At 40.3% G+C, this 26,519-nt stretch overlaps 4 protein-coding genes across 4 annotated transcripts; 2 read left to right on the top strand and 2 right to left on the bottom strand.

The window, feature by feature from the left end:
- Window positions 1–512: 512 nt before the first annotated feature.
- On the bottom strand, window positions 513–5,272 carry LOC311252330 (uncharacterized protein). Its single transcript, XM_084345408.1, has 2 exons — window positions 5,121–5,272; window positions 513–1,701 (listed from the first exon to the last, which is right to left on the bottom strand). Exon 2 carries the CDS (start codon window positions 1,528–1,530, stop codon window positions 802–804), a length of 729 nt encoding a protein of 242 aa, XP_084201534.1. The 5' UTR covers window positions 1,531–1,701; window positions 5,121–5,272; the 3' UTR covers window positions 513–801.
- A 1,593-nt stretch (window positions 5,273–6,865) lies between these two features.
- atp6v1e1b (ATPase H+ transporting V1 subunit E1b) lies at window positions 6,866–13,993 on the top strand. The gene is made up of 10 exons (XM_084345991.1): window positions 6,866–6,967; window positions 7,089–7,150; window positions 8,181–8,246; window positions 9,825–9,934; window positions 10,178–10,244; window positions 10,335–10,424; window positions 10,755–10,823; window positions 11,041–11,135; window positions 11,241–11,328; window positions 13,198–13,993. The coding sequence occupies exons 2-10, from the start codon at window positions 7,118–7,120 to the stop codon at window positions 13,258–13,260; spliced, it is 681 nt and encodes a 226-aa protein (XP_084202117.1). The 5' UTR covers window positions 6,866–6,967; window positions 7,089–7,117; the 3' UTR covers window positions 13,261–13,993.
- A 206-nt stretch (window positions 13,994–14,199) lies between these two features.
- Window positions 14,200–20,883, top strand: ada2b (adenosine deaminase 2b). The gene is made up of 10 exons (XM_084345694.1): window positions 14,200–14,289; window positions 14,604–14,965; window positions 16,455–16,674; window positions 16,766–16,976; window positions 17,087–17,214; window positions 18,775–18,865; window positions 18,965–19,073; window positions 19,154–19,311; window positions 19,421–19,623; window positions 20,722–20,883. The coding sequence occupies exons 2-10, from the start codon at window positions 14,665–14,667 to the stop codon at window positions 20,807–20,809; spliced, it is 1,509 nt and encodes a 502-aa protein (XP_084201820.1). The 5' UTR covers window positions 14,200–14,289; window positions 14,604–14,664; the 3' UTR covers window positions 20,810–20,883.
- Window positions 20,884–21,034: 151 nt separating this feature from the next.
- LOC311252500 (putative polypeptide N-acetylgalactosaminyltransferase 8) lies at window positions 21,035–26,104 on the bottom strand. Its single transcript, XM_084345695.1, is given in 11 exon segments — window positions 21,035–21,433; window positions 21,884–22,051; window positions 22,125–22,220; window positions 22,361–22,498; window positions 22,613–22,798; window positions 23,071–23,185; window positions 23,583–23,773; window positions 23,878–24,068; window positions 24,437–24,603; window positions 25,038–25,284; window positions 25,903–26,104. Coding segments are annotated over 11 exon segments (1,821 nt in total). The 5' UTR covers window positions 26,096–26,104; the 3' UTR covers window positions 21,035–21,304.
- Window positions 26,105–26,519: the final 415 nt, after the last annotated feature.

The raw sequence follows: 26,519 nt of genomic DNA, 5'->3' as shown, positions 1-26,519 counted from the left end.
TGGAGTTAGTGAAGAGCTTAAAAGCTAGTTAGCTGTTAGCTGTTAGCAGTTGCTGAGCAGCAGAGTCCTGCTGTTTGCTTGGTTAAAGTAGCAAACAGCTAATGGCGCTAACAGAGATAACAGAGCTAAACACACAGTAGGACTGAGAGCTTGGATGAGTTTACAGTAAATAAATGTATTAAGTACTTCAGCTGAGTGCAGTTTGGAGGTAAAAGTACTTTGAATGCGACTTCTTTCAACTTTTTAAAAAAATACTTTGAACATCTTGAGCTTGAAATTGTTTGCATTCACTTCAAGAGAGTTAAAATAGTTTTTTTTGGGACTGTATAGAGCCCTGTTACTGCTGGTCGTAGTGGAATGTACCAGTGTTTTCTATTGGCTGAACATCTGAGTTGCAGTTTTTCGGTAAAGTCTAGAGTAACACGACGGTAAGAAGAGGAACTGGGATCTTATTCCATCCTTTTCGTGAAGTAATAAGAGACACAATCACACAAAGAAACATCAGACGAACATTTCAAGTTTCAGGATTCTTTAAAATTTTACCTTACATGATTTTACATTCCAGGTTTACATTTAACTGGCTACGTTTCCTCAGAGATCAGTTGTATACAGAAAACAAAGGCCATGAGCTCTGCGGTGAGCTGAGGTAGCACAATCCGAAAAAAAAAATCAAATTAATGTGTCTAATAGGAACTACAATACAAAGAGTGTCGGAGAGTACAATCCAGAATTCAGAGAGTTAAGTGGAATATTTATCTGGAATAGATTTAAAAACAAAAGACCTGCGTTGAAAGGGGTTTTCTACTTTCTGCAGTAGGCCATGGCACCGTATGCTACTACTCCTACGACGGCTACTAAAGCAGCGCCTCCACACAGCAGCTCGGTGGAGCTCAGAGGTTTGCTAGTCTTTGGTGGAGCTGTGGGCTCCGGCTTTTCTGGTGCTGCTTGAGAGGCTTTAACTGACTGTTCCTCTGTGAGGGGAATCTGTGAGAACTTTAGCTGCTCGAGGCTCTCCGTCGGAGGCTCTGCTGCCATTGGTGCGAGGATAGATGGAGGGTGGAGCCCCTGAATCAAAAAAGGCTCCTCAGCTTCAGAGGTTGTGGTTGAAGGGACAGGCGTGGACGTTGTGGATGGTGGGTCGAACCTGACGATAGGCAGCGGAGGCAGGGCCATCGGGGGAACCACCTGCCTGAACTCTGCAGGCCCCCTCTCCACGTGGGGCTCCTCTGCCGACACCAGGAGCTCCTCAGTTTCTGGGGCCTGGAGGTCCTGCTCCTCCTCCCTGAGCTCATTCAGCTCCCTCTCCCCACCTAAAACACTCAACACACTTGTTTGTAGCTCCTCATCTTCTTCCTCCTCTTCCTCTGTCCTCCTCGCCCTCTCCTCTTTCTCTGCCTCCTCCAGCATCTCGGCCTCCTCTCGCTCCAGGTGGACCATGTCGGAGTTGGAGGAGTGGTTCTCCTCTCCGGTCAGAGCCGCCCCATCGTTGCTGTCCAGGCTCTTAGTGTCCTCGCGGTCCACATCGCCCATCGTGGACCAGGACTCGGCCAGCAGGCTCTCGCTCTGCCAGGGTCCGGGGCTCTCTACATGGGTCAGAGGCACAGTAGCAGGGTCGGGGCTGAGGGAACCAGCCTCCCCGCCTCCCCCATCCCCCCTGCTGGACTCGACTGGGGCCTTTCCCTCCAGAGTGAAGGCTGGATGCTGCAGAGACAAAATGCACATGAATTTCTGTCTGACTCTCACTCCCTGGTGGTAGTATGACAGCAAACAGTGAGATTCCAGCACATAGACTGCACCTATTTCCACCAGGATCGTCTACTTTTTCTGCAAACTAAAGCTTCAGAACATCTAAATAGTTTGAATAACTCTTCACACAGTGGCTTGAATAAATAACAATGTGTAACATGCGTGTCTACATTTGTCAACAGGTCTGTCTTCTCAGCGAGGCTGCGGTTGGAAAAAGTTGCTCACTGGCTGCTCTGTATTGCAGCGGCTGTGACTATCTATAGCCCCGACCTGCATACCTTACTATGTTTAGGCACTATATACGTCTCCATCTGTCACCCAAGAGTGGAAGCTATTTCAGTGATTTCACATGACGTCAGACTGGGAACATAAAATGGAAGTGACATATTATTCGTTATGTCTGAGACAACATAACTCCAGCAGTCTATCGCTCTTAGTCTCACCAGAACTGAGATATTAACATTTTTGAAATAGTTTCAAAAACATGCCAAAAAAACCACTCCGGGCGACCACTGTAAACACGGTTGTTTGCATAAAATAGGCTCAAAAGTGCCCTCGGTGTCAAGGTGACCCTCTTCACCCCTCGTGCCCATTCTCAGCAGAAAGTATTCACCCCCATGTCAGTCCTAAAATAGACACACTCAACGCTCGCTCGTCACCGTCTGTCACAACATGTGGCTTGTCTGTGTTCACTCATATACTCTACTGTGTGAGTACATGAGTGAAAATGACCAACAACATAAAATGTTGTTTATCTGTAATTGCCATAGTCCTGTGATGATGCTAATTGTTATGTACACGCTTAAAACAAAACAAATAAAACAAAACTGCCCAGCTTTATTTACTACGTGTCTTTAAAATGAGCCGTCTGGCAGATAGCAGCTCCTCCTTCCTCTTCCAGCATCACCTGCCTGCCAGTGAGTGTTAGTATGGATCAAATCCAAACAATAACTATCCTTAGTTCTGGCACTCCCATCTCTTTGCAGTCTGCGGTTGGATGAGATTATAGTTAGGTATCACTAGGATTTAATTAAAAGTTGTAGCTCCAGGTTGTGAACATTAATTAAAAAGTTTGAAAGGACTTTTGATAAACAAATTCAAAAAACATGAAAAGAAGTAGTAGACTTTGTTGATTGAAATGGGATTCATGAAGCACAATGTGATCCTGTTCTTTATCAGGTCCCAAGTACATCTCACATTTCCAATATATAGCACTCGAACATGTAAGTCATTTTGCCCTTGCATCTTTTTTAGCCTATGCATGCCGTATGTTCAATGTTCAATGTTTATATTTATAAAAAGATGCCCCCTTACTATTCCTCTGTACTCCTAAATATAAATGTAAGAGAAGAGGCCTGTTTAACGAGGACAAATCCGTTAACGGCCTCTCCAGGGCTTGAATATCTGTTACATTTACACTCAGCGTTACATAAAGAGGTGTTGCTGCTCGGTGTAAGCAAAATAAATAGTAGTAATCAGTGATACTTAGTAAGCGACAGCAGGAGGTGAAATGCAAATGAGAATATATAAGTTTGTGTGGCGTTATTTAAAGGTGCAGTATGTAAAACAAGTAAAATTAGTTTGTATATTCAGTCATATAAAACCATCACTGAAGAGGCTTATTATGCTTTTTCATTGTTTTCCTTTCCTTCAGTGTTTTTAGGTTCCTGTGCATGTAAAAGGTCTTGAAAGTTAAAAAGCCCAAAGTCCGCGCCAATGCTTCTGAAACGCCTCATCAGCAGTCCCACCTTTAATCTGTGACTTTGTGACATCACACTATGTCACCATGTCACACATTTGCATAATATATTTCTGTATTCACGGTAGAAATTAAGCTACCTGGAAGCCACCGGAGACACGGTGAGTGGTGCTGGCTCAGGCATGTGTGAGCTGACCAATCAGAGCAGACTGGATATTCAGAAGGGGAGGGGCCTTAAAGAGACAGGAGCTTAAACAGAGCATTTCAGACGGAGGGGGAGTCCAGTGCTGCAACACTGGACAGAATGAAAACTGATGTGTTTTTTGAACATTAAAGCATGTTAATCTATTCTAGTCGTTACTCAAAATGAAATGATGAACCTGAAAGTGAGCATAATGTATCTCCTTAAAAATCACAAAGTGAGGCTGATAGGTCAAAAGAAAAACAAAACAGATTTTTGCTCCATAACATTTATTTTGTCTTTGCTTTCTTTTGGGACTCTAAAATATTGAATGATGATAAAACATTCCTTGAAGGGCTCACAGCAGAAATGTTAAACTTTACAGAGCTGTGAGTAACATTTTGATCATTTTAATGGCTCACGAGCCAAAAAGGTGTCAGGGACCACTGATCTATTTTTGTTCTGTATACGAGTCCAAACATATTTTGACTGTGTTGTCTTTGGCTAAAGTCCAAACCTTTAGCATGGCTTTGGGATCCGTCCCTCAATGAAATCTGCATTGACTCACATGAGAAAGGGTGAGGAAAGGACACCCCTTCCTGCTTGTTGTGCAACAGCCTGGTACTTTTTGTGCAATAAAACCTTCTGATTCTGAGTCAAGCAGCTGGACAAAATCAATAAAAAGCCGTATTAGGCCTTGAATAAACATTTCCAGTACACAGCGGTGCCTTTATAGAGATAAGTCACCTGAATGCTGTCTTACTGGTCAGGTTTGTCTGTTAAATCTACCTTTTCCTTATTTGTGATTTCAAAATATTGTCATTTTGCCCAGTTTTTATGACTGAATCCTTCACGTTGAATCCCTCCAGACCCTGTCAGACTGAGCAGACCGACACAGACGCCTCCCTGACGTCACTGATCCAATGACCAACTAGCTGCCATATTGTCTGTCCCGGTGTGTGTCCTGTAGACCTGTGCAGACATTAAAGTTGGCCACATAAACACTTTAAACGTCTCACAAACACACACTCAAACCCATCTGTGTCTCCACCTTTTCTACTCAGTCATCCTCCTTCACCCATTGGCCTACTTGACTAATTGGATTCCCATTGATCCTGTCGCACTGACTCACAGAGAAGGAAATGATCAGGCAGATTTAGGGCACTCTTTTTGTGCTAATGTGTGATGAAGACAGAGTGATATCAGGTATATTAAAGGTCAGCTTTCAATGTCAAAGAGGGAGCAATGTTTGATAAGACAAACCAGCTCTTCGTGGCAGTTTCTATGTCGTGTGCAAGGTGAGATTTTTGCCCTTCACAGCACCAGAGGGACCCGTAATGACCCTTCAAACTCTGACATGTTTACACACTTTTAGAAACAAAATCTGATCACATTCTTCACTCAAACATAAAGCCTACTTTCTCCTTCAGATTTCAGGCTTTGCTAAAACTTTCTGCCGTGTGAACATAAAGGGAAAACAACATTTGGGCATACCTGCGTCCTCTTGGCACAACGCTGAAGGGGTTTCTAGATGAGAAGCAGATGCTGCAGATCAAAGTGCGACGTGCATCCACACACGAAGCCACTAAACAACAGAAACATGCATGCTGTAGCTGGCAAAGGAATAACAAGGTGGACAAGCTGTGCAAAAGTCTCTCCCTCCCTCCCTCTCTCTCTCTCTCTCCCGCTCTCTCCCTCTCTCACCCACCCCCTCTTCCAAAATCCATGACATAACAGTTGGCCGGAGAGCAGTCAGTAGTGACTTTGCTGTCTGCTCACGGTGAGAAAGATTGTTAGAAATGTGAGTAAACAGTGAAGAAATGACTGTCAGACTTTAACCTGTGTGTCTAAGAGGTCAGCAGAGGTCAGTGGGTGAGTGTTTCACTCAGGTAAACAGTCTGTGGAGTTTTATGTGCACCGTCCAAACAGCAGATTATCGGTCAGTCAATCAGTCAGTCAGCAGGTGACACCGAGTGGAAAACGCATGTCAGACAGGGAGAAGAGCTATTTCTAAAGCTCGACTTTCCAAGTTCTACTTCCCTCTGCTGGCAAGACACGTTAACAAGACTGGAAACTCAGCCAGGAAGTTTTTATATGGTACACTTACACAGCACCAACATGTATTTTGTATTAAATATAATGTTTGTATCCTTTCTTTCTCTAACATTTGCAATTTCAATGCTATGTCAGTTCATCTATACACATATTCATTGCAGTTTTCTAATACTTTGCTATATATAAGAGGTAGTAAGCAGTAGGTATGGTATGATGATGTAGTATTTATGGCATGCATGTAGATATATAATCCCCCGCTTAGCAGACCTATTCAACTGGTGGCATGCGTCCTTTAACAACCTCGTTCCGGCCCTTCAATCATTTAGATAGTAGGCTAATGAGCCGATTCGTTAGTTATGTATGTTGCTTAGCACAAAAATACTAATACTTCATTGAAATGTTTCAACCCAGGCTGTTTAAGCAGTGGGAATTCACAAGAATCAAACTGACAACTACTTCAATGTTTAAAAATGTGCATTTTTTGTCTTGTGCTTTTGTACATACTTTTGTCTTTTCCAATTCTGAGAACTAATGTTTTGAAAAAGTGCATTGTTTTAACACATTTAAATTCTGAACTTTACCGGTCAGACAGAAATGGTGATTTGCTTTCTTATCCTACTACTCCTTACACAGAAAATTAATATGATAGCTATGAAGTTAACATTTTAGACCAGGTTAGGTGATATGGAGTTTTAGTTTGTACTTAAAATATCATCTTTAGCTTTTTTTTTTTTTTTTAAGTTCCTGTAAAAAATGAAGTTAAAATAAAAACCACATTCTTCAGGACCACATTGATAGATATGATATAAAAAATGTAAATGTAATGCAAAAATATATAAGAAAATATGTTATGACACTATTCATACAGTGATTATATGAATTATAGAATTAATGATCAACTTGATTTGTAAAGCAGTTTATCAAACTAAAATGCACATTATTATCATTAAAAAACAATAATTTAATCAAACAATTAATGTTTAAATGATCTGTTTTACATTTAAAATGTATATTAGTACATATATGGTATTTTAATGATATATATTAATATGTAGTACATGTAAATACGCCATGAAAATGACAACTATGACACCAAATCTACATTATTTTCCTGACTTCCTCTTTTCTACATTAGCATAAACTCGTCTCTTTTCCTCGCTCCTGATTGGCTGCTCGACCGGAAGTAAACATCATGTGACGTCGTAAGTCAGCTGATCCGCCGTAGACATCTTTACGGAGTCACGACTGCGGCGATTAATTCATACCTTCTACCCTGAGGTTTTCGGGTAAATAACCGTCGATTTAACGCTGACACCGCGGGATTAAGAGCTCCATGTTGTTACTGACTTCCTGTTTTGTCGGTCGATGATTTAAATGTTTGTGTTGCGTGTTATTTTTTCCTCGCAGGCCCCCGCGGATCTTTGACAGCTGCAACCATGGCGCTCAGCGATGCCGACGTACAGAAGCAGGTAATGAAGCGTTTTAACCTTCAGACATGGCGCCTGTCAGCTGTTTTCTCTTCTTTTAACTGTTCAACGACGTTTTCTAAGATGCTAACCGTCGCATTAGCACACTGTGAAATGTTGCTGCTAGCTTAAATGTTTGACGGAAGTGTGTGTGTGTGTGTGACATTGAGAGAGCTGCAGGAGGTTAGCATCGACATAAACACAAACACAGCTCCAGTTGAATATTTAGGTTGATTTTAGCTGATGGTTGTGTTTATAAAAATGCTACCTATAGCAAAAAAATAAGCAGCCATTTTAGAAGCTGCTGCTGTGCTGGAAGTGACAGGGGGGGTCATGTTTCCAAGTGATCACATGATGAACACATGCCAGCAGGGCCTGAGGAGGAACTGGGAGTGAGTGAGACACTGTCTGGGAAATCTGAGCAAACACTGAAAATAACCTGCGAATAACAGCTCACGTCGAGCTGCACAAGTCAACTGTACATGTGTTATAAGTTTGGGTTTAGTTAGGGCTAGGCAAGATATTGATAATATGTTGTTATCGTGATATGAGACTATATATCGTCTTAGATTTATGATGATATGATCTTTTCCTGGTTTCAAAGGCCAAATTTCAGTGAATTTTTGTTATTTCCAAACTGTTCTAGTTGTTTTAAAACTTGTCTTTACCCTCTTAGTCATTATATTTACGTAACTGATGATTATTCATCAAAAATCTTGAGGTATTTGGTCAAAAATATCATATTTTGTCACCCAGTCCCAGCATCTATGAAGTGCTTTTGAAACAGAATATTTTTTTAAGACCATATCCCTCAGTTTAGTATTCACACGTGAAATGGACAGGAGCATTTCTCACCATAGTGACAGTCAGTTCACAGCGAGGTGAGGAATCAGCGTTGGTTTCATTATGACAGAGATGATAATTCATACATACAGGAGGGATAATTGTGTTCATGTCAAACACGTTTAAACTCAGTGTTTGCAGGAAAGCCCGGTCCTCTTTGTCATGGATGTTTCTTTCTTCCCTCCTGCAGATCAAGCACATGATGGCCTTCATTGAACAGGAGGCCAATGAGAAGGCAGAGGAAATTGATGCGAAGGTAAAAATCACACAGTGGCAAGAATGGATGATTAATCCTTCCTTTTCCTTACTTCCTAAAAAAATGGCTTGTTTTGTCCACAACACACGTATCATCAGTTTACTGTCACAGAGGAATAAAGACACCAGAAAATATTCACATTCGAGAAGCTGAAATCAGAGTAATGTAACATTTTTTCTTTAAGAAATGACTCAATTGTTGCAGCTTTAGACAGGAAATTATAAGAGAGAGTAATGAGGAAACGAGTGCAACAAAAGTTTCCCGCTGAACACAAACCAAGGATGATCGGAGTCAAAGTCTTCAGGACAGATTTGATCAAAATCAGATCTGTGATGCTGCAATTTGTGACCTTTTTAGTTTGAAGTTTATTGTACCAGACCCCATAAGACCAGGCGGGGAATTGAGTGTCGGTTATTGATATCAAAACAAGACTAAACATTATGATCACAGACAAACACACAGAAATTTACAACATCAGACAATTTACATGCAGAGACATTGATTCCACATTAAAGAGAGACGTTAAAAAGAGACTTTTCAATTGGCAGATTTCACCAGATCTAAACTTGATGTTTAAGGAAGTCCGTCTGTTACAACATTATATTTTGTAGAACATTTTCCTCGGCCTATAAAAGACTTTAGTTTGCAGACCTGTGAACGTCCAGCTCTTCTAACATTATAGCTTCTCTTTAATGAAACACATTTCTATGAAGCTGTGTTTTAAGAATATTTATACAAGGCCTTCCTCACGGATTGAGAATGAATTCATTTGCGTCAACGATATTGACCTTTAGTTGTAGTACATTCGTATTCTCTGTGAGGCACTGAAATGTATTAATATTTGATGTTATTGAAGCTGAATGTGATATGTTTTGTGTATTACAAATCTAATCTGTGAAATTAGATTTCCAATTTAATTTTATTAGTTGTTGATTTAAATTTACCTCATGTGACGCATGTTTTAAATTGAATTGAGGAGACTGCTCTATAAATGATAATTATGATTGCCATCATAAACGTCTAATGTTCAGACACGGTAGCAGAATACATTCTTGTTTTTGTTAAAATGTTTTAAAAGTTAGCGTTAACTCAAAATAAAACTCTAGCAGTCCCATCAGTCGATGATATTTGTGGTGCTGTCATGATTAGTTGATGATTGGATTAGAAGACTGACAGAAAATTAAATGCCAAAGGATTTAATAGTAGATTAATTTAATAGAAAAGTACATAAATGTGATAAGGTCTCTGTTTGTAGCTTTTCAGATATAACAAATTGCTGTTTTTCCTCTGTTTTATAACTGTAAAACTTAAATATCTTTGAGTTTTGGACTGTTAGTCAGAAAAAACAACTTGGGTTCTGGGCAATGGTGGGCATTTTTCATTACTTTATTAAAAAATCCGCAGATTAATCGTTAATGAAAAAAAAAATCCTCAGTTACAGCCCTAGGTTTTCAAAACCTTGTGAAGTTAAAGACAAGTTAAAGTGGCCTGTAATGTAAAGACGAACTGATAAATTACCACATAAACACAGACGTGATGGAGGATTTCCTGCTGAGTGAACTCTGTCTCCTCCTGCAGGCGGAAGAAGAGTTCAACATCGAGAAGGGCCGCCTGGTCCAGACTCAGAGGCTGAAGATAATGGAGTACTACGAGAAGAAAGAGAAGCAGATCGAGCAGCAGAAGAAAATGTGAGTCATGGCCAGAAATCACAGGACACATCAAGTGCTCCCTTCCTAAGAACAAAGAATTATCTGTATGTGTGACAGATATTCAGACAGAGTTCCCCTAATTTTATTTAGCTTCTTAGGCCTACAATGACTCTTTTGTGGCCGCCGGCCTCAAACGGTCTCGGATGTTTCTTCACGGACGAAAACAGTCCCACTCAGAAATCTAAACGGGCCCAATGTGTGTGTTATTTGCCTGTTTTACAGTCAGATGTCTAACCTGATGAACCAGGCTCGACTGAAGGTGCTGAAGGCCCGCGATGATATGATCTCGGTAAGCAGCCGTACACAGATGTGTCACCTCACATATTTTACTGCCTCCCTCTTTGTGAAAACTACTAACTGTGTGTTTTTGTGCCCTCAGGAAATGCTGAACGAGGCCCGCCAACGGCTCGGTAACGTCGCAAAAGACCCAGCCAGGTATCCTGCTCTGATGGACGGTTTGCTCTTACAGGTAAGTTTATGTAAATGTTCAACATTGTTGCCTGAAAAATGACTAAAATAATTAATAAAACAATTAACTAAAAACAATTAATTTTCTTTCTTATTCAAATGACGTTTCTAAAGTCAAAGAGCAATCATGTTAGATAATCATGATCTTGATGTTGACCAAAAATAATCTTCAACATGGCTTCATGAAGGGAGGATTTGTTCCTGTGTCAGACTGCATTATTTTAGCTACTGTGGGTTTTCCTGATAAACTGGCCCTTAAATGTTTATTTTTACGAGGATGTTGTAATAAAAAATGAGGTCTGTTAACATTTTCAAAATCTTCTTCCATCAGGGATTTTATCAGCTTCTGGAGTCCAAAGTGACTGTTCGCTGCCGTAAACAGGACCTGCAGATGGTACAGGTCAGTAAATCAGAAAACTATATATGTCTGTTCGGCAGATGCCGTCGATAAGTGGGAAGGAAATTGGTTCTTACTATATATTGGTGAAAGAGCATGTTGGATAGTAGAGGTCCATTATTTTATTTAAATTATCTAAGACAAATACTGTAAGTGCTGACCGAATCGAGTGAGGTAACCCGTTAAAATCTAAGTTTGAATTGTCTTGTGACTCCTCCAGGCTTCCATCCAGAGGAATATTCCCATATATAAAGCAGCGGTGAAGACCAACCTGGAAGTCCGCATCGACCAGGACAACTTCATCTCCCCAGACGTGTAAGCAGCCTCACATGTGAAATATTAATCACCCAGATAAAAGATGTACTCTCAAAGTCTTATTTGAGTATTTTCTCAATTAAAATTTCTCGTCTTCTGTTTCAGTTCTGGAGGCGTTGAGATCTATAACGGAGACGGGAAGATCAAGGTGGCCAACACCCTGGAGAGCAGACTGGACCTCATGGCTCAGCAGGTAGGAAGTAGAGACGGGTCATATTATCAGCTTTAAATTCCCCTTTTTTTAGTTTTTTAATCAAACAAAAAATAATCGCAAAAATAAATAGTATTTCTGGTAAAAGAAATTATAGAAAACACAAAGAGTTAACTTAAAAAAATATTTAAAAAGCCAAATAATCAAGAAAACAGACATAATTTTACAGGCGTTATCGAGCATTTGTTTGCAATTCATTAGAATATTATAAACTCAGATCAAATATAAATAAGATGAAAGATGAATTAATTAAAGAAGAAAATAAAGATAAAGAGGAAATTATTCATCTATAATATCTTACAGAAATATCGTTAGTTTAGCTTTTATGTTACCAGAACCCATGGGACATCAGAAGCATTTAAATGTGTGTGGGACGATCTAACGAGGTTCCCTCCGAGAAAATGTTTAACAGAGTTGATGTCATTTCCTGTATTCTGGTTCTCCATTACAGGATGACTGATGCTTTTATCTGGATAAATGAGCATGAGTTTTCATCCGGATCACATGTTTGGCTGAAAATACATATTTGCTGACCAAAAAATCAAATGAAACATTAATGTGAAACAATTAATCACCAACTTCAGGGGTTTGGTGCTTTTTGTTGTTCTTTACTGACTAAATTTCATAACTTGATAGGTGTCCAGTTGTACCAATGTACTGGTAGTTGAAAGATTTGGATATGATTTATAAAAAAATAAAAGTCTAAAGCTTGAGGCCAGCCTTGAAATCCTTTTTCGTTTACTTCGTCTTTCTTTCTCTCCACTTATCGTCACTCTGCCATCTTACTTTTTTCTTTTTAAGAAGCACTTTGTAATTTTTCACCGAGAAAGGTCCCGTAAGATACATCATGAATGAAGTTTTGTTATTTTCTTACAAGATGGATGTTTTATTGACAACTATATTGTTTTACACAGAGAACAGAGCAAATCTAAACATCTTATCGGCGGTTCCCTCTTTTTCTTTTACAATAAAATGCGCCGTGATTGTATCTTGCATAGCTGTGACGCTATCGAGCTGAAAAAAAAGGTTGAGACCTGACGCGCCACATTTTACCATGATGACATACACACAGCGTTACAAGGTGAAAACAATACCAGTTGACCATGTGACAAGGGCAGGAACAAGCTGCCACACCTGAACATTTTCATAAAAATGTCAAAGATAGTGACTTTAGACGATATACTAGGGCACAAAATGTAAAATAAGAACAACAATTATCACATTCTTGTAAACATGATGTACATCTTTAGCAATTAAAGGATATTTTAAGGGAATATCAGAATTGGATAGGCAAATTTTTTTTAGTTTGATTTGGATTTTTAGAGTGAAGTAGTTTCAATCTCAGTGAGGCTTTCCGATTTAAATATATCCATTATTGCTTTAAGCTTAACGAATTGTTGTTGGTCTAAAACGGAGTCACCTTTTTAAGTGAGTGAGCTGTTAACGTAGTTTGCATTTGGCAAAATGAGATTAGTTCAGCTCACACGTTCCCTGAACTTTCAAATACTTCACTTGACACGAGATGGCAGAAGTTTAGCGGGCACATCGTCTCATTTATTTATTGTTTAGTATTTTTAGATCGGTCCTTTGTACTTAAAAAACTTAAGCAATTAAAATAAATACATAATGACTTACAACCACATTTAGTTTAATTCTGATCTCGTGTCGTAGTTTGTGTCCCAAAATAAAAAAACTTCTTATAGTTTCAGCTTCTCAAATGTGAGTTTTTATAAGAATTTTAACATGTCAACTTACGTTATACATTTTGCTATTTTCTAACATTTTAGAGTATAAAATATTACATTAAAAAAAATAATCAACTTATAAGCCACGTGTTTCTGTGTTTTGCAGATGATGCCTGAAATCCGAGTGGCTCTCTTCGGTGCCAACCCAAACCGCAAGTTTATGGACTGAGTATCTCCAGCTGTATTAGAGACAAACTATCCTTTTTGTTTTTTTATTTTGTCATATGAAAAAAAAAAAAAACGTCATTCCTCTTGTCTGTGAAACGAATTTATGATGCAAAAGAGTCGCATTGTTGTTGTGTGATGTATTGCTGTATTTCTCTGTGCATTAAGGGACACGATAGACGCTGCAACTCAACATTACAGATGTGCGTCCTCGGTACTGCACAGCTGTGATGACTGGTTTACTCTGCTGCTTCCCTTCCAAGGGTCCCAGTTTACACTGATTAGTCAGGGAGATGAGTTCGGGTGATTGGCTGGATGTTTAATAGGCTGTCCTCTAATCGGATTACTTTATATGACAAACATAGCATCCGTGTCATGGTTTTCCCAGTTTCATTAACCACCACCCTACAGTATAAGTTGTATGGGGCATTGTGTTGCTAATGGGTGTCTGCTCCAACCAATCACAGAGAGAAAAAAAAAGCATCCTAGACGGAAACTGAAGACCGGACATGACCTTAAACAATTAATTTATTGATGTTACATCGCCGTCGAACGAGTGGGGGTTATCATTCCAGAGGGTGCACTGTATGTATATGAGGTTTCCAGATTAAATTATACGTATGTGTGGTTGTTGTTTTTTTTTTTTTTTGTTCTTTTTCTTTTTTGATTGTGTCTCAAACTGAAAATGTTATATTGTGGAAATGTAAAACCTAATAAAATATAAATCATTAGTATCACTTCTCTGCTCTTTTTGCCTCGTGCGATGTCCTCCCTGCTGAGAGATGTGCAATTTTTTACATTTCTTTTGCAACAGTGGCCATTCATGCCTCCTTCATTAGTTTATCACATGGTATTTGTCAGACAAAAATGCCCCAATTATCCAGTTGCAGCAAGCATTTTGCTGACATGCTAGCCTGACAGCACAGCTTCCTGTGGAAAACAAGCTCTTCAAGCTTTTCCAGCTTCTCAAGGTTTTCATTCTTTGGGAGACAGCTGAGCTGAGACACACGGCACCGGACGCTCCTTCTTACTTGTAAGTATTTCCTGTTTTAAAGTGGCTAGATTTGATTTTAAAGTTTTGTCTTTCTTGAGTTTTTTTGTGAATGACGCGAGAGTTGTTTGTCACTTTTCTCTCGGCTAATTTCATCTCACATTCGTGGTTTAGGCTGCTGAATGGGCTCTCTCAGCCTCGTAATACAAGCATGTTATCAAGCTGATGACCTTAAAACGAGTGTGTCAAATGTATTTACCCAATAAGCCGCAAAAACTAAACCAACTTCTGTACCGAGGACAAAGGATAAGATGTCATTTGTTCATGTCTAACACAGTTTTTTTCTTTCCTTTCAGAAGAAAATCCTGCTCTTGTGGAGGGATCATGTTCTAGCACCCTCCTGTGGCACATAAGGACATGTTGATCTCAATCTGCCAGGCTGTGGTCATTTATGTGCCCCTTCTGTGGCTTGTGAGAGTGACTGATGGGATGCCTGACCCAGCGAAGAGGGAGCTGCTGATGCGTGAGGAGACGTTCAGACAGACGGGAGGTGGGGTGGCGCTGACGGCGGCCGAGCAGAAGCTCGACGCTTACCTCCGTGGATTAAAGGAGAAGGAGATGGCTGCGGCGCAGTTCCCACCTGCTATGCACTTCTTCAAAGCAAAGCCTCTCATCGAGAAGAGTCCCATCTTCAAACTGCTGCAGAAGATGCCGAAAGGTGAAGTCACAACTCGTAGATTAACAGGGTTTTTCATTGTTTTAAAGTAACGTAATTAAAACACAGTAAATTAAATTGACATCAGAATAGCTTTGAGGACAAACAACCCGCATGTCAGGCTTCTGATATCTACAAGGACTTCAACAAGACACGTTTTCCTTAGATTTTAATTTAATTATTATTTTCTTTGTTTTAGAGATGGACTAAACAAATTGCATAACTGCAGTGATGGCAATCAGAGCCTTAATGTGAGTGAAAATAAATAAGACAATCTACATTTAAGCCAATCCTGCATTCAAAATCCTACTAATGCTATCAGAAAAATTCTTGTAAAGTGATCGGGTGGAGTTGACTAGAATGTGCCACTTTTTGGTAAATTATTACAAAGATCAAATGAGCAATGCATGAGAACTAATGACATTTTTAAAAAATGTCTTAAATATTCAGGATGACAACAAAGACAGTGAGATTCAAAATGACTACACAGAGACGAAACAACAAAAAGAAGGTTTCTTTAGGGCTGATATTGATACCAATTATTAGTAATCCAGGACATTGATAATCAATAACTGGAACCGATTGACATTTACAGGAAAAATAAAAATCTTATTCTAAAAGTCGAGAATATCCAGTTATGGAATGTAACCAACTACGATTTACTCAAGTACTGTACTTAAGTACAATTTGGAGGGACTGTGCTTGAGTATTTCCATTTTCTGCTACTCAATACTCCACAGATTATTTAATGCTGATCAGCTGATAACTCGTGGCATCAGATAGTGTTGTGGACACTGAGAACACAGAGTGGTGACCACTAATAGAGAAGGGGTGCTGCATCCGAGCCAAAGTACTGCATTTTTAAATGTTTTTATTTTGTCGGCAATCGGACACAAAAAAAAAACTATAAAAATACTGATGTCCGTAAAAATGCTGGATATTGTCCCAGATAATCGGTCTAACTTAAAACAGACTACAAAACAGCTACAAAGAGACACATATTGACACAAAGAGACAAAAATGGATTACAAATGTATGAAAAATAACTTCTAGGTTGTGCAAAATGACTCGAAAAGAGACACAAACTTCTTGCTCCTTAATACTAAGGGACACAAAATGACTACTAAGTCATGCAAATGCCGATAAAGAGACAAATAACCCAGGCACAAACTGACACAAAACAGCAAAGTCACAAAAAACAACTACAAAATAACATGAAACAACTACTAAGGCATACAAAACAAGATATAAAATGACAACAAAAGACACAAAACAACACTAGACAGCTATAAATTGCAGCAAATCTACTACAAAAGAATAAATTGACCACAAAGACGAGCAAAATGACTCAAGAGGTGCAACACGGCTACAAACAGCCACATCATCTTGGTCCTGTGTGGGAGAGATGGGGGTCTTTTTAATATGTCATTTGATGTCGTGTCTACGTTCAGTCCACCAGTCTGAGGTTGTATCCTGCTGCTTTTGGTGACAGGTGGAGCCCTCCACATGCACAGCTCCTCTCTGGTCAGTGTCGACTGGCTGGTGAAAAATGTCACCTACCGGCCGCACTGCTACATCTGCTTCACATGGGACAACTCGGTCCGCTTCCTGTTCTCCGACCGCCAGCCCTTCCCGCGGTGGGACTGCTTCTACTGGCAGCTGCTCGAGACCTTGAGAGCCAAAATTGGAGACGCAGCGGGCTTTGATAACAGGTTGAGTGAGATATCACCCTCCCTTATAGATTTTAAGTCACGATCTAGTGGGAGATTTTAACCCAGATTGTCTGTTTTTGGGTGTTTTCAGTCTAATGCAGCATCTCACACTGGTCACTGTGGATCCAGATGGTGAATACCCAAGCCAAGATGTTGTGTGGGAGAAGTTTGAGAAAGTTTTCATCGCGACTGCCGGGCTCATCACACACGCCCCAGTGCTGAAGGAGTATCTCTACAAGGGCCTCGCCGAGCTTCACTTGGACAACGTCATGTATCTGGAGCTCAGGAGCGGTCTCTCAAGGGTCTGTGTTTGCTTGTTTCTTCACACCTCATCCCCAACTCCAGCTTCTCTTAAAGATAAAATACAAATACCATGTTTTTCATATATATATTTTTTTTTTGTGTGTTTCAGACGTATGAGCTCGATGGAACGGTTCACGATAAAGCCTGGATTCTGAAAACGTTTCAAGAAGTTACAAAGAAGTTTAAAGCGGATCATCCGGACTTTCTCGGGGCTCGTATCATAATTTCTGAACACAGGTATGTATCCACCAATTAGATCACAGAGATGATATGCTACATGAGGTGTGGGCAGCCAAGTCGCCAGAATAAATGTTAGCAAAGTACGTTGCTACAAAACCACAGATACATTTAAAATGACCGTTTCTTTATGTTGCAACTTTACGCCTGTTTAGGTCGAATTTTCTATTTGTCTCTCGTCACAACGCTGTGCTTATGCTCTGCTTAGGTTTAGGCACAAGGAAATGTCTGTAGGTCTCCTTAAAAAACACCTTCACTGGATGCCACCAAAACATATGGAAATATCCTCAGGTGTCTGTAAAAAAAATATCCACTGGAGTGACATTTGGCAGCCTTGTTGGCTGTAATAAAGGCACCTCCTGATGTGAAATTCAGGTAATAAACATTTAATGTGAACGTGATATGACACGTTTGCTACAAATGTCCTTCGACATATCTGTGGTTTGCAGAAATGTTAAATGCTAACATTATATCCTGGCGACTGGGCTGGGTGGGCCTGATGTTAAAATAATCTCTACAGGGACCTTCAACAAGTCGCATCTCCTCTGGATTTACTTTTTTTGTGAGATTGGCATAAAAAAGTTGCTTCATAACAGTGGCGGATGGAATATTTGAGCCTTTTACATGAGTGAAACTACCAATAAAACAATCGGAAAGTCCTGCATTCGAAATCCTATTTGTATTATTAGCAAAATGTACTTAAAGTATTTAAAAAAAAGGTAAAAGTACTAATTATGGCCCCTGTGAACATATATTGTTATTATGGAGTATTTACCTCTGCTGATGTTTTAAGCACAGTACATTTGTAAATGTACATATTTACTTTCCACTACTGCCTAACTGTTCATGTACCACACAGATTTTCATATTGAGCAACAGACTAAGATTGCTTCTTTTAAAATGACTTGAACAGAAAATCCAATCAAGCAAACTTAACTGGGGACGATGTGCCTTCGTATTAAAGCTCTGCTCAAACAGAATGTCCCTATTTGGAGAAAATTCTAGTTAATTGTGTAATTATAACTAATTATATTATCCCTTCATTTTTTATTGCTTTTGGAGATAGCTTTGGTTAGTACGGTTATGAAAGGGGCACTCCACCAATTTTGCACAACTTAACATTTGGAAACAGAACATAAAGAAATTGATTGGTATTACGGGAATCGTAGGATCCACAGTCTGCTGCTCTTTATCCAAAACACCTGCTTTCTTCTCCGATGATGATGACAGTGTTTCCGCAGTGGGCAATACGTGTTTCAGCAGTAAAGTTGAGAAAATGACGGTCAAAAAAACAAAACTGTGGGCGCCCCGGCAGCTCAGTCGGTAGAGTGCAGAGGCCTTGTCTTCAAGTCCAACCTGCGTGTCATCCCTCCTCTCTCCCATCCCATTTCCTGTCATCTCTCCAAGCTGTGCTATGAATGAAGCCATAAAAGGCCCCCTACAAAACTTTATACAAAGAAATCTGCTTACCCTCCCTATACTGTACGGCATCTTGTAACATACATGTAAGTTTTGTTACGTCAACGTATTTCTGTCTATTCTCGCTGCTGCCATCTTCAGGGCTCTGGGGGTACCTGCGGTCAAAGCAGCCGTGAAAGAAGCCATTCAGCTTCAAAAGGACTTCCCAGATGCTGTGGCAGGATTTGACCTGGTAAGAAGCGACATATCTCTCGTTAAGTGACAGCAGCCGACAGTTAGCTGTGACTATTTTATCTTTTTTTTCACTGAGCTTTAACATTGTGATTTGCAGGTTGGCCGGGAGGACAGTGGGAGGAATCTTTGGTACTTCAGGGAGGCACTGTCTCTGCCAGCTGACCTGGGTGTCTCGCTGCCGTATTTCTTTCATGCAGGGGAGACAGGTGGGTGGATCAAAAGTGCAAATGCATGATCATTAATGTCCAAACCGTACTTTAAATCCACTGCATATGTCTGTTTGTAGATAATGAAGGCACCGACGTAGATCAAAACATTCTTGACGCCCTTCTGTTCAACACCACACGCATCGGACACGGCTACGCTCTGGCACACCATCCACTTGCCAAGGAGATTTCTAGGAAAAGAAACGTGGCCGTGGAGCTGTGCCCCATCTCGAACCAGGTCAGATGACCTATTGTTAATGCACAATGTAAAAGAATATATCAGCATCTCTTCGTCTGTCTTTAAGTCTGTATGAAGTACTCAGTCATGTTTGCCCTCTGACCTCTAGGTGCTGAAGCTGGTATCGGACCTTCGGAACCACCCTGCGGCTGTGCTGATGTCTGAGGGCCACCCGATGGTGATCGGCGCCGATGATCCGTCTCTGTTTGGCTCCACAGGCCTCTCCTATGACTTCTATGAAGCCTTTGTCGGCATCGGAGGGTTAAAAGCAAACCTGGGCACTCTGAAAGAGCTGGCTGTTAACTCCATCAGGTGAGAATCACCTGATTTTGGTGATGATTTGGTCTTTTGGATTTGTTGACGATAACAAATATATAGAATATCACTAGACTTACTCTTAATTTCACCGAAGTATCAAAATCTTCTAGCCGATACCTGAAACTTGCATGAAAAAAGGTAAAAATCACAGTGAACAGTGTCACCTTTACCGTTTTTGTCCTCCTCTGGTTGAGGTAGCGGGATGTAGGCGCACTCTGCTGCAACTCGGGCAGCAGAGTGTGTTGTTGCTTTGTTAAATGTGTCTGCTAATTGGATTTAATATGATAGAGAGGAGCAGTGTTTCATTTGAAATATCTTCCTGAGATTTAGAGACTCCCTTCTGAAGCCTGTTTCACCAAATTTTGCATCATGCACGCTGTAATTTACAATATTGCATCATTTTTTTAATTATAACACAATGAGGACAAACTGCATAGTTGCGATCAGGTACATTACTGACGTGTTTCTCAATTATAAATAGGAATGTAATGATACCAGAAACTCGTGGATCACGATAAATAATCAAGAAAATATCAAGATATTAAAAAATACACAGAAAAAGATGACTTGAACGATGTCCTTTTAATGATTAATCTGATGTGTACATCATGTTTGATCCATGAAATTTAATTAACTAAATAGATTACATGGTGTAATACAAACAAAGTCATTTTCACCTCTGGAACACTGATGTTGTGACCAATTTGATCTGCTTAAAAGCCGTTCTTTGAAATCCCATTCATGAAAACAGACAAACAAAATCTCATTATCTTTTTTTTTATCCTTTGTCTTTTGGAGAATGCACCGCCGAAGAGAGAAAGGAATAACTACTTGAAACTGTAAAACCATAAAACAAGAAATATAGATTTTTTTTTTGATGATCTAACGATCTCAAGCAAGTAAAAGTTAAAATATAGGTGAAAAACGTACAGTAGACGTTAGCAGTAAAGATTATATGATTTGAGTTTACAGTGTAAAACTTGGATATTTAAAAAACCTGTAATTTACCTTTCCAATAATATTCCAAGCTTTTTGAAATCATATTGCAGCTCAATGAGTTCGTTCTCATTAAAAGTGTTCTTCTGCCCTCAGGTACAGCTCCCTGCCGGCTCACCTGAAGGAGACGGGTTACGCCATGTGGAAGAAGAAATGGGACGCCTTCATCTCTGCTCATTCATGACAGCCAAAACACAACAGATCCTGTTTGACTTGAATGACCTTTGTACATAAAAATACCAAACTAATGTAAACATGTATAGACCGTTGGCAGCCTTTTATTTAAACAGTTTATATCCAATGCAACGTGCTTCATTGGAACCACTTTGTCTTTTTATATGAAGGATAGGCTGTCGAGAGTTTAACATCGACTGAGAATGTTCTGATGGGTACTTTGTTGGAGTTTCTGGACTATTTTTCTTTAAAATAAGAGGAACAGTAACCTAGTTTGTCATCGAAAAGATTCAGGAGGACATTTCTGTCTTCAAAACCAAGAAAAAAAAAAAGTATTACTCAATGGTAATTCATGTTTTGTCTCACAAAGGTAAGTGACAAAATTAAATTAAAAGAATAAAAACAAAAGTTAAATAAAAACTGATCACTTTCTCTCAGTGATCTAGTGCAAAATGTAAAGTTACCCCAAAGTTATTTTGTCCTCTCGGCTAAGTCCTCCAGTCTTTTAGTTGTCTTTGATGAGATTTTGAATCTTCCATTTCTGACCGCTGCACTGCCGAAGTACAAGTATGTAGTTTTGACCCATCGCAATTTCCAGACATCTCTTTGTTTCTCTGTTCTGGATCGGTCCATTCTGGGAATAAAACACAAACAATAAAGCACATGTTTTTCTCTAAACAGAACAACCTCTTTGGTGTGGATTTATATTTTTTTTTAAAGGAGACATTATGCTCATTTCCAGATTCAAAACGTATTTTTAAGTTACTGCTAGAATAGATTTGCATGCATTAATGCTCAAAAAAGTTTTTGGATTTCCTCTCCGTCTGAGACGCTGTGTTTTAGCTCCCGTCTTTAAGACCAGTACCTGGCCTCCTCTATCGCTTTTACAGCTTTCAGTTAGCATCACTTCTGCTGTGAATACAGGGATGAATGTTGAAAATGTGTGACATGGTGACGTGGTGCGTTATCACCAAACTTTCAAGACCTTTTACATGCACAAAACAGACCATATATAACACACTGAAGCAAAGGTATATTAAAAAAGCAGCATAAAAAGGTCTCCTTTTAAAAAACTAATATTTACCTGTTTAAAGTCCCACAGCATGTGGAACTTCTTCTGCCGGGCTTCTTTGCACTCGTACAGTCCCGGGTCGACTCCAGTGCCGGGGTCCACCAGACAGCGGTTACTGTTGTACTTATGAGATTTTATTCCTCCGATGTACAGTTGTCCATCAGTGCGATAATAACAGTGCTACACCAAAGAACAATTATTATCCACGGACAAAATATGACAGTCTGCGTATGCAGTGACTCTGTGAACATACCTGTGGTCCGTAGTAATGGCAGCCATACACAATGGGTGTGTTTCCAGGAATTGGGCCTTGGTCGATACAGAGTTCTGGCCTCAGGTCATTAATAAGCTGCCAACAGAAGCAGAAATAAAAAATGTTTTAAAAGATCCATGAGAAGAAATTGCTCTAAGGTTAGAAGCCAAAACGTTTGGAAACCACAAGTTTACGTGACAATCGATGTGATATCAGAAGAAACTGTTCCTACTCACCGCTCCGTAGCCGAGCAGGTTTTTCAGAGGGTCCAGCAGGGGGTAAACGTTATCCAGATACCACTTAAAAGGCTTGCAATTCAGCCTCTCTCTCAGTTTTTTCCTCTCAGACACATCCCCGATGTCTATCCCATGATTCTGTGGGAAATATTTAAAAAAGCGACAAGTAGAAGGTTTGCATTCTTAGTTACATCCTCCAAAATACTGTTGTGAAGTTGCAATTTATGTGAGAAATGAGGGGTCATGTCTTACCTCCAGGGGAAGGTTCCAGGCAATGTTGACGTTGCGTTTATATTCATCCAGCCACACCTCCGCCACCCTCAGCGCATTACGTTTCATCGTTATGCTCAAGTCTGGAAGATAAGGCTTTCTGAACCGTTCAATGTGGGCAATTTTAGAGCAAGGTATGACTTCTATGCTTCCTCCACATAGCCACACCTGCCAAACACAAAGTTCAGAGGCTTTAAGTAGACAAACAAAGATGAACAGTCCTTTTTCTCGCAGCTGGAGGACCCTGGAGGCCTGGAGCACCTGGATATGCAGCGTTTTTCAGTTGCACGTGTTTTGACTTTGCATCCAGCGCGTTCAACTATATGTTTGTGTTGTGTATATTTGCAATGCACTTCCTAAATGCTGCGCATGTGTTGTCAAATTGATGAAGATGTTTCCAAATTTGCAAGTGTTTTGTCCATTCAGCATCTAAATCTTACCCGGATGCCGAGCTCCACATTTTCACCACCGTATATTTTCATTCCACCATCAAGGCTTCCGATCTCTCCAAAGAACTTGCGATCAGCCACGAGAATCCCCATGATGGACGGGCTCCTGAGGGTGGAGAAAGAAACATTAAGAATTTGGTATAAATGAAAAGACCAACCACACTTCGTAAACCAAATTAAAGTAAGAGTAATTAGAGGGAAGAGAGAGTGGGTCTCCTGTCTACGCAACCACTTGTTAGCTGTTGTAGGCTTCAGGGCAAGCGTAGAAGCTCATATCTGGTTAAATGAGATGTTAATCAAACGACAGCCATCTCAGGATCTCTAGTTTTGACAATAATTAAGTTTTGCAGCAAAATTTAGAGTTTTTGGGAAGATAAAAGCATCTATGATTGCAGTTCATCTTCATTTATGCATAGAATACTGTGTTTTGGACTAAATGCTTGATTGAAATGCGTCTAGTGGACGTTTGGGAAGAAGAGAAGACGTTGGAAGCTTTAACTTACTTGGCAGGTTGTGTTTCGTCCTTTAAATCGTACCACTCCGGTCGGAAGGACTCGTACATGCACCACAGAGCCCAGTCAAAGGCATCCGCCGCAGCAATGTAGGGAGCCACTGTCAAGTCATAAAATCTGACGTTGTCAAACACTGGTGTCAGAATCACTGTCCGGTCCTCCTTGATGCGAGCCAGCAATGGCTCTGCCCTTGACACACAGCGACAGTTTTAGGATGCATGACAAAAAACAAAATGTGTGTTGAGACAGGTTAACTGAAACGTGAAAGGTCATCACTCGGCACACAAACCAACCATTGCACATGGACTTCTATGTGAACGTCCAAGATGGCCACCACGTCCCCTTCGGCAGCCTTCCATCCCGACAGTCTGGCCTGAGTGAGGCCAAGCTGCTCCGAGTGCCGGACTTTCTTCACCAGGCCTGGATGCTCCGCGTGGATGTAGTTGATGTATTCATCCAGGCTCTCCTTCAAATCCTCTGCAAAATGTTATGTCATTAAACATTTTAGTTGTAGATTCAGTCGACAATCAGTCAACCAACCGGTGGTTTATTGCTGAACGGCAAAATACTCCCAACTGAAGGGTGAATCAAACCTTCTTTTGTATGCATCTCTTCACTAGGAAGTATCTGAAAAGGCTGCTTTCTTCTTAAATGCAAATTAACAGTGATGTGAGCTCCGCATGTGATATGCTATTCTGGATGCAGAAACCTCAGATGCAAATATCTGAAATATCAAAAGCTAAATTCACTGGAAGTAGGTAAGCAAATTGTGGGAACTTTAAAAGCCCAAATACGACTCTGTCCAGCTCAGAGTTATCTACTACAACCTGATGGTCGACCTGTACCGTTACTGCTGTGATCGTCCACCAGTATGATATCCCTCAGGAGCCGAGCTGGTGTCTTGTCTATGATGCTGCGGACGGCCCTCTTGATGACAGAAAGAGCTTCGTCCAGGTAGATCAACACAACGCTGATCGTAGGAAGATCCTCGGGGTACTTTTTCTCAGCACACCTGTGTGAGGGGGGAAAAAAAGGTCTGAATAAACTACATGAATGAATTGAAAAGGTTTTTGATCGGTAAACTTGTGCTTCTTTCCAATCGTGGCCATGAGAAGAAAATTGAATCGTCTGCATCTTCTATGATGCTTTATCAAATGCTTTTTGGGGAAGATTTTCAATGTAATCAGCATTACTTGTACTTTTAAGTTGCCTTAGTATTATAGTAAACTGATTTATATTTTTTGGCCATTTCAGCCAAATAATAAATACAATTATTCAGATCATATTTTTATGATTGAATTTGAAATTTAGATTGCAGATGTAACTTAGAATTTGGGTAGGACCTGGGTCTCATGGCCTAACAGGGCTATCAAAGCCGTTTTTTTTATTGGCACCATAAACTCTATGTGTCTAATCATTTCCTACATCAGCAGGATGTTTGATCACCTGCGTGGCCTGGTGTCAGGGATCTCTCTGTTGAGGGGCAGCCTGTCACTCAGGAAGGCGTTGTAGCCGTATCTCTGAAACAACCTCTCGGCCTCCTTCTGCTCCTCTTCCGACAGCTCGTCTCCCCACTTACTGAACAGAGCCGAGTTCGGGTACAGCTTCCTCACCACCTTCCTCTCCTTCTTCACCTCTGCCATCGCCTGTGGCGCTGCTGGCTCCCTCTTTTCAAGTTTATTCAGCACATTTACTGTGGACACAAGAGGGTATTTGTTTTATCCTCCAGTGATTCTGATGTTTATGTAATTGAAAGGCAGGTGGCTGAACAAACAGGTGCACCTCCCTGAAACAAAACTATAACATGCCTTATTTCAATATCAAATGTAAGTCGGTGTCAGGCAGCTTGATGACCACACATCACACAGTGTATACAACTGCAACAGTTGTCTTGGTGACTTGCATGGCTAAAAGGGGCCGGATATAGCTTAAATGTGAAAGTTCACCCAAAAATGAAAATCATTATCTGCTCAACCTCATGCATGCAATTGTAGTTTTTAGGTGAACTTATCCTTTAAGTATGAATAAATTCAGATAACTCTGTGTTTGTCGTTTTCATCCCTTTAACGTTAGAGTTGGTAAACGATGAGTTAATTTAAAAAACTCTGTCTACTCTTTTGTAGCTTAATAATATATTTTTTTGTGAAGATTATAATTTCTATTAATAATTTAAATCACCAAAGTTACAAAAGCTGTCAGATAAATGTAGATAGTGAAGTTAAAGGTACAATATTTGGAATAGAAGTATTCAGCATAAAATAAAACTTACTTTTACACACAGAAAACAAACAGCTGTTGGTCTGAGACTCACCCAGCTTGTTGATGTGTACCTCCAGCTTGTCCATCCTCTTGAGTATTCCCTGACCCCTGATGGAGTCATTGTTGTGGGCCCTCTGAATTTTCTCCACGCTGGTTTTGACTTCTCTTTTAATGGAGCTGAGGTAAAACACAGCGGCGGTCACGGCAAAGACCAGAAGTGATCCTTTAAACCAGCCGGATCTCATCCTGGGCCTTCTGTGTATTTCACGTGCATTGAAAGAAAGAGGAGGAGGAAGTGTACCTCCACCTTTATTTCCAGGTGCTCTCTCTCCTGTCACTTTATCTCCACCCCCTTCACACACAAATACACACACACACACAAGATACAATACAGTCAAACACGTTGATGCAAAATAGCCGTGTCAGATACACAGATACACCATGTTTGTTGGACAGTTTTCAGTCCTGGTTTTTCCTCCGATGCCTCTTTATTTCATCACAACTGGTGTGCAGGGGCAAACCATTAGCTTTGATTAGCCGGGACTGACAGAAAAGTCTGGTACAAAACAACTTGTCTGAAAAGTCTGGTGTTTTTTAAGGGTTTAGTCATGCTGAGATTCTGTTTTATACTCGATCACTGTACACTGGATCCAAATCTTGTTCCCCTTG

Source organism: Pagrus pagrus (assembly GCF_965226575.1).
Source record: "Pagrus pagrus genome assembly, chromosome: 23".
Taxonomy (NCBI): Eukaryota; Metazoa; Chordata; class Actinopteri; order Spariformes; family Sparidae; genus Pagrus; species Pagrus pagrus.
This window is presented reverse-complemented; position numbering and strand designations above follow the sequence as displayed.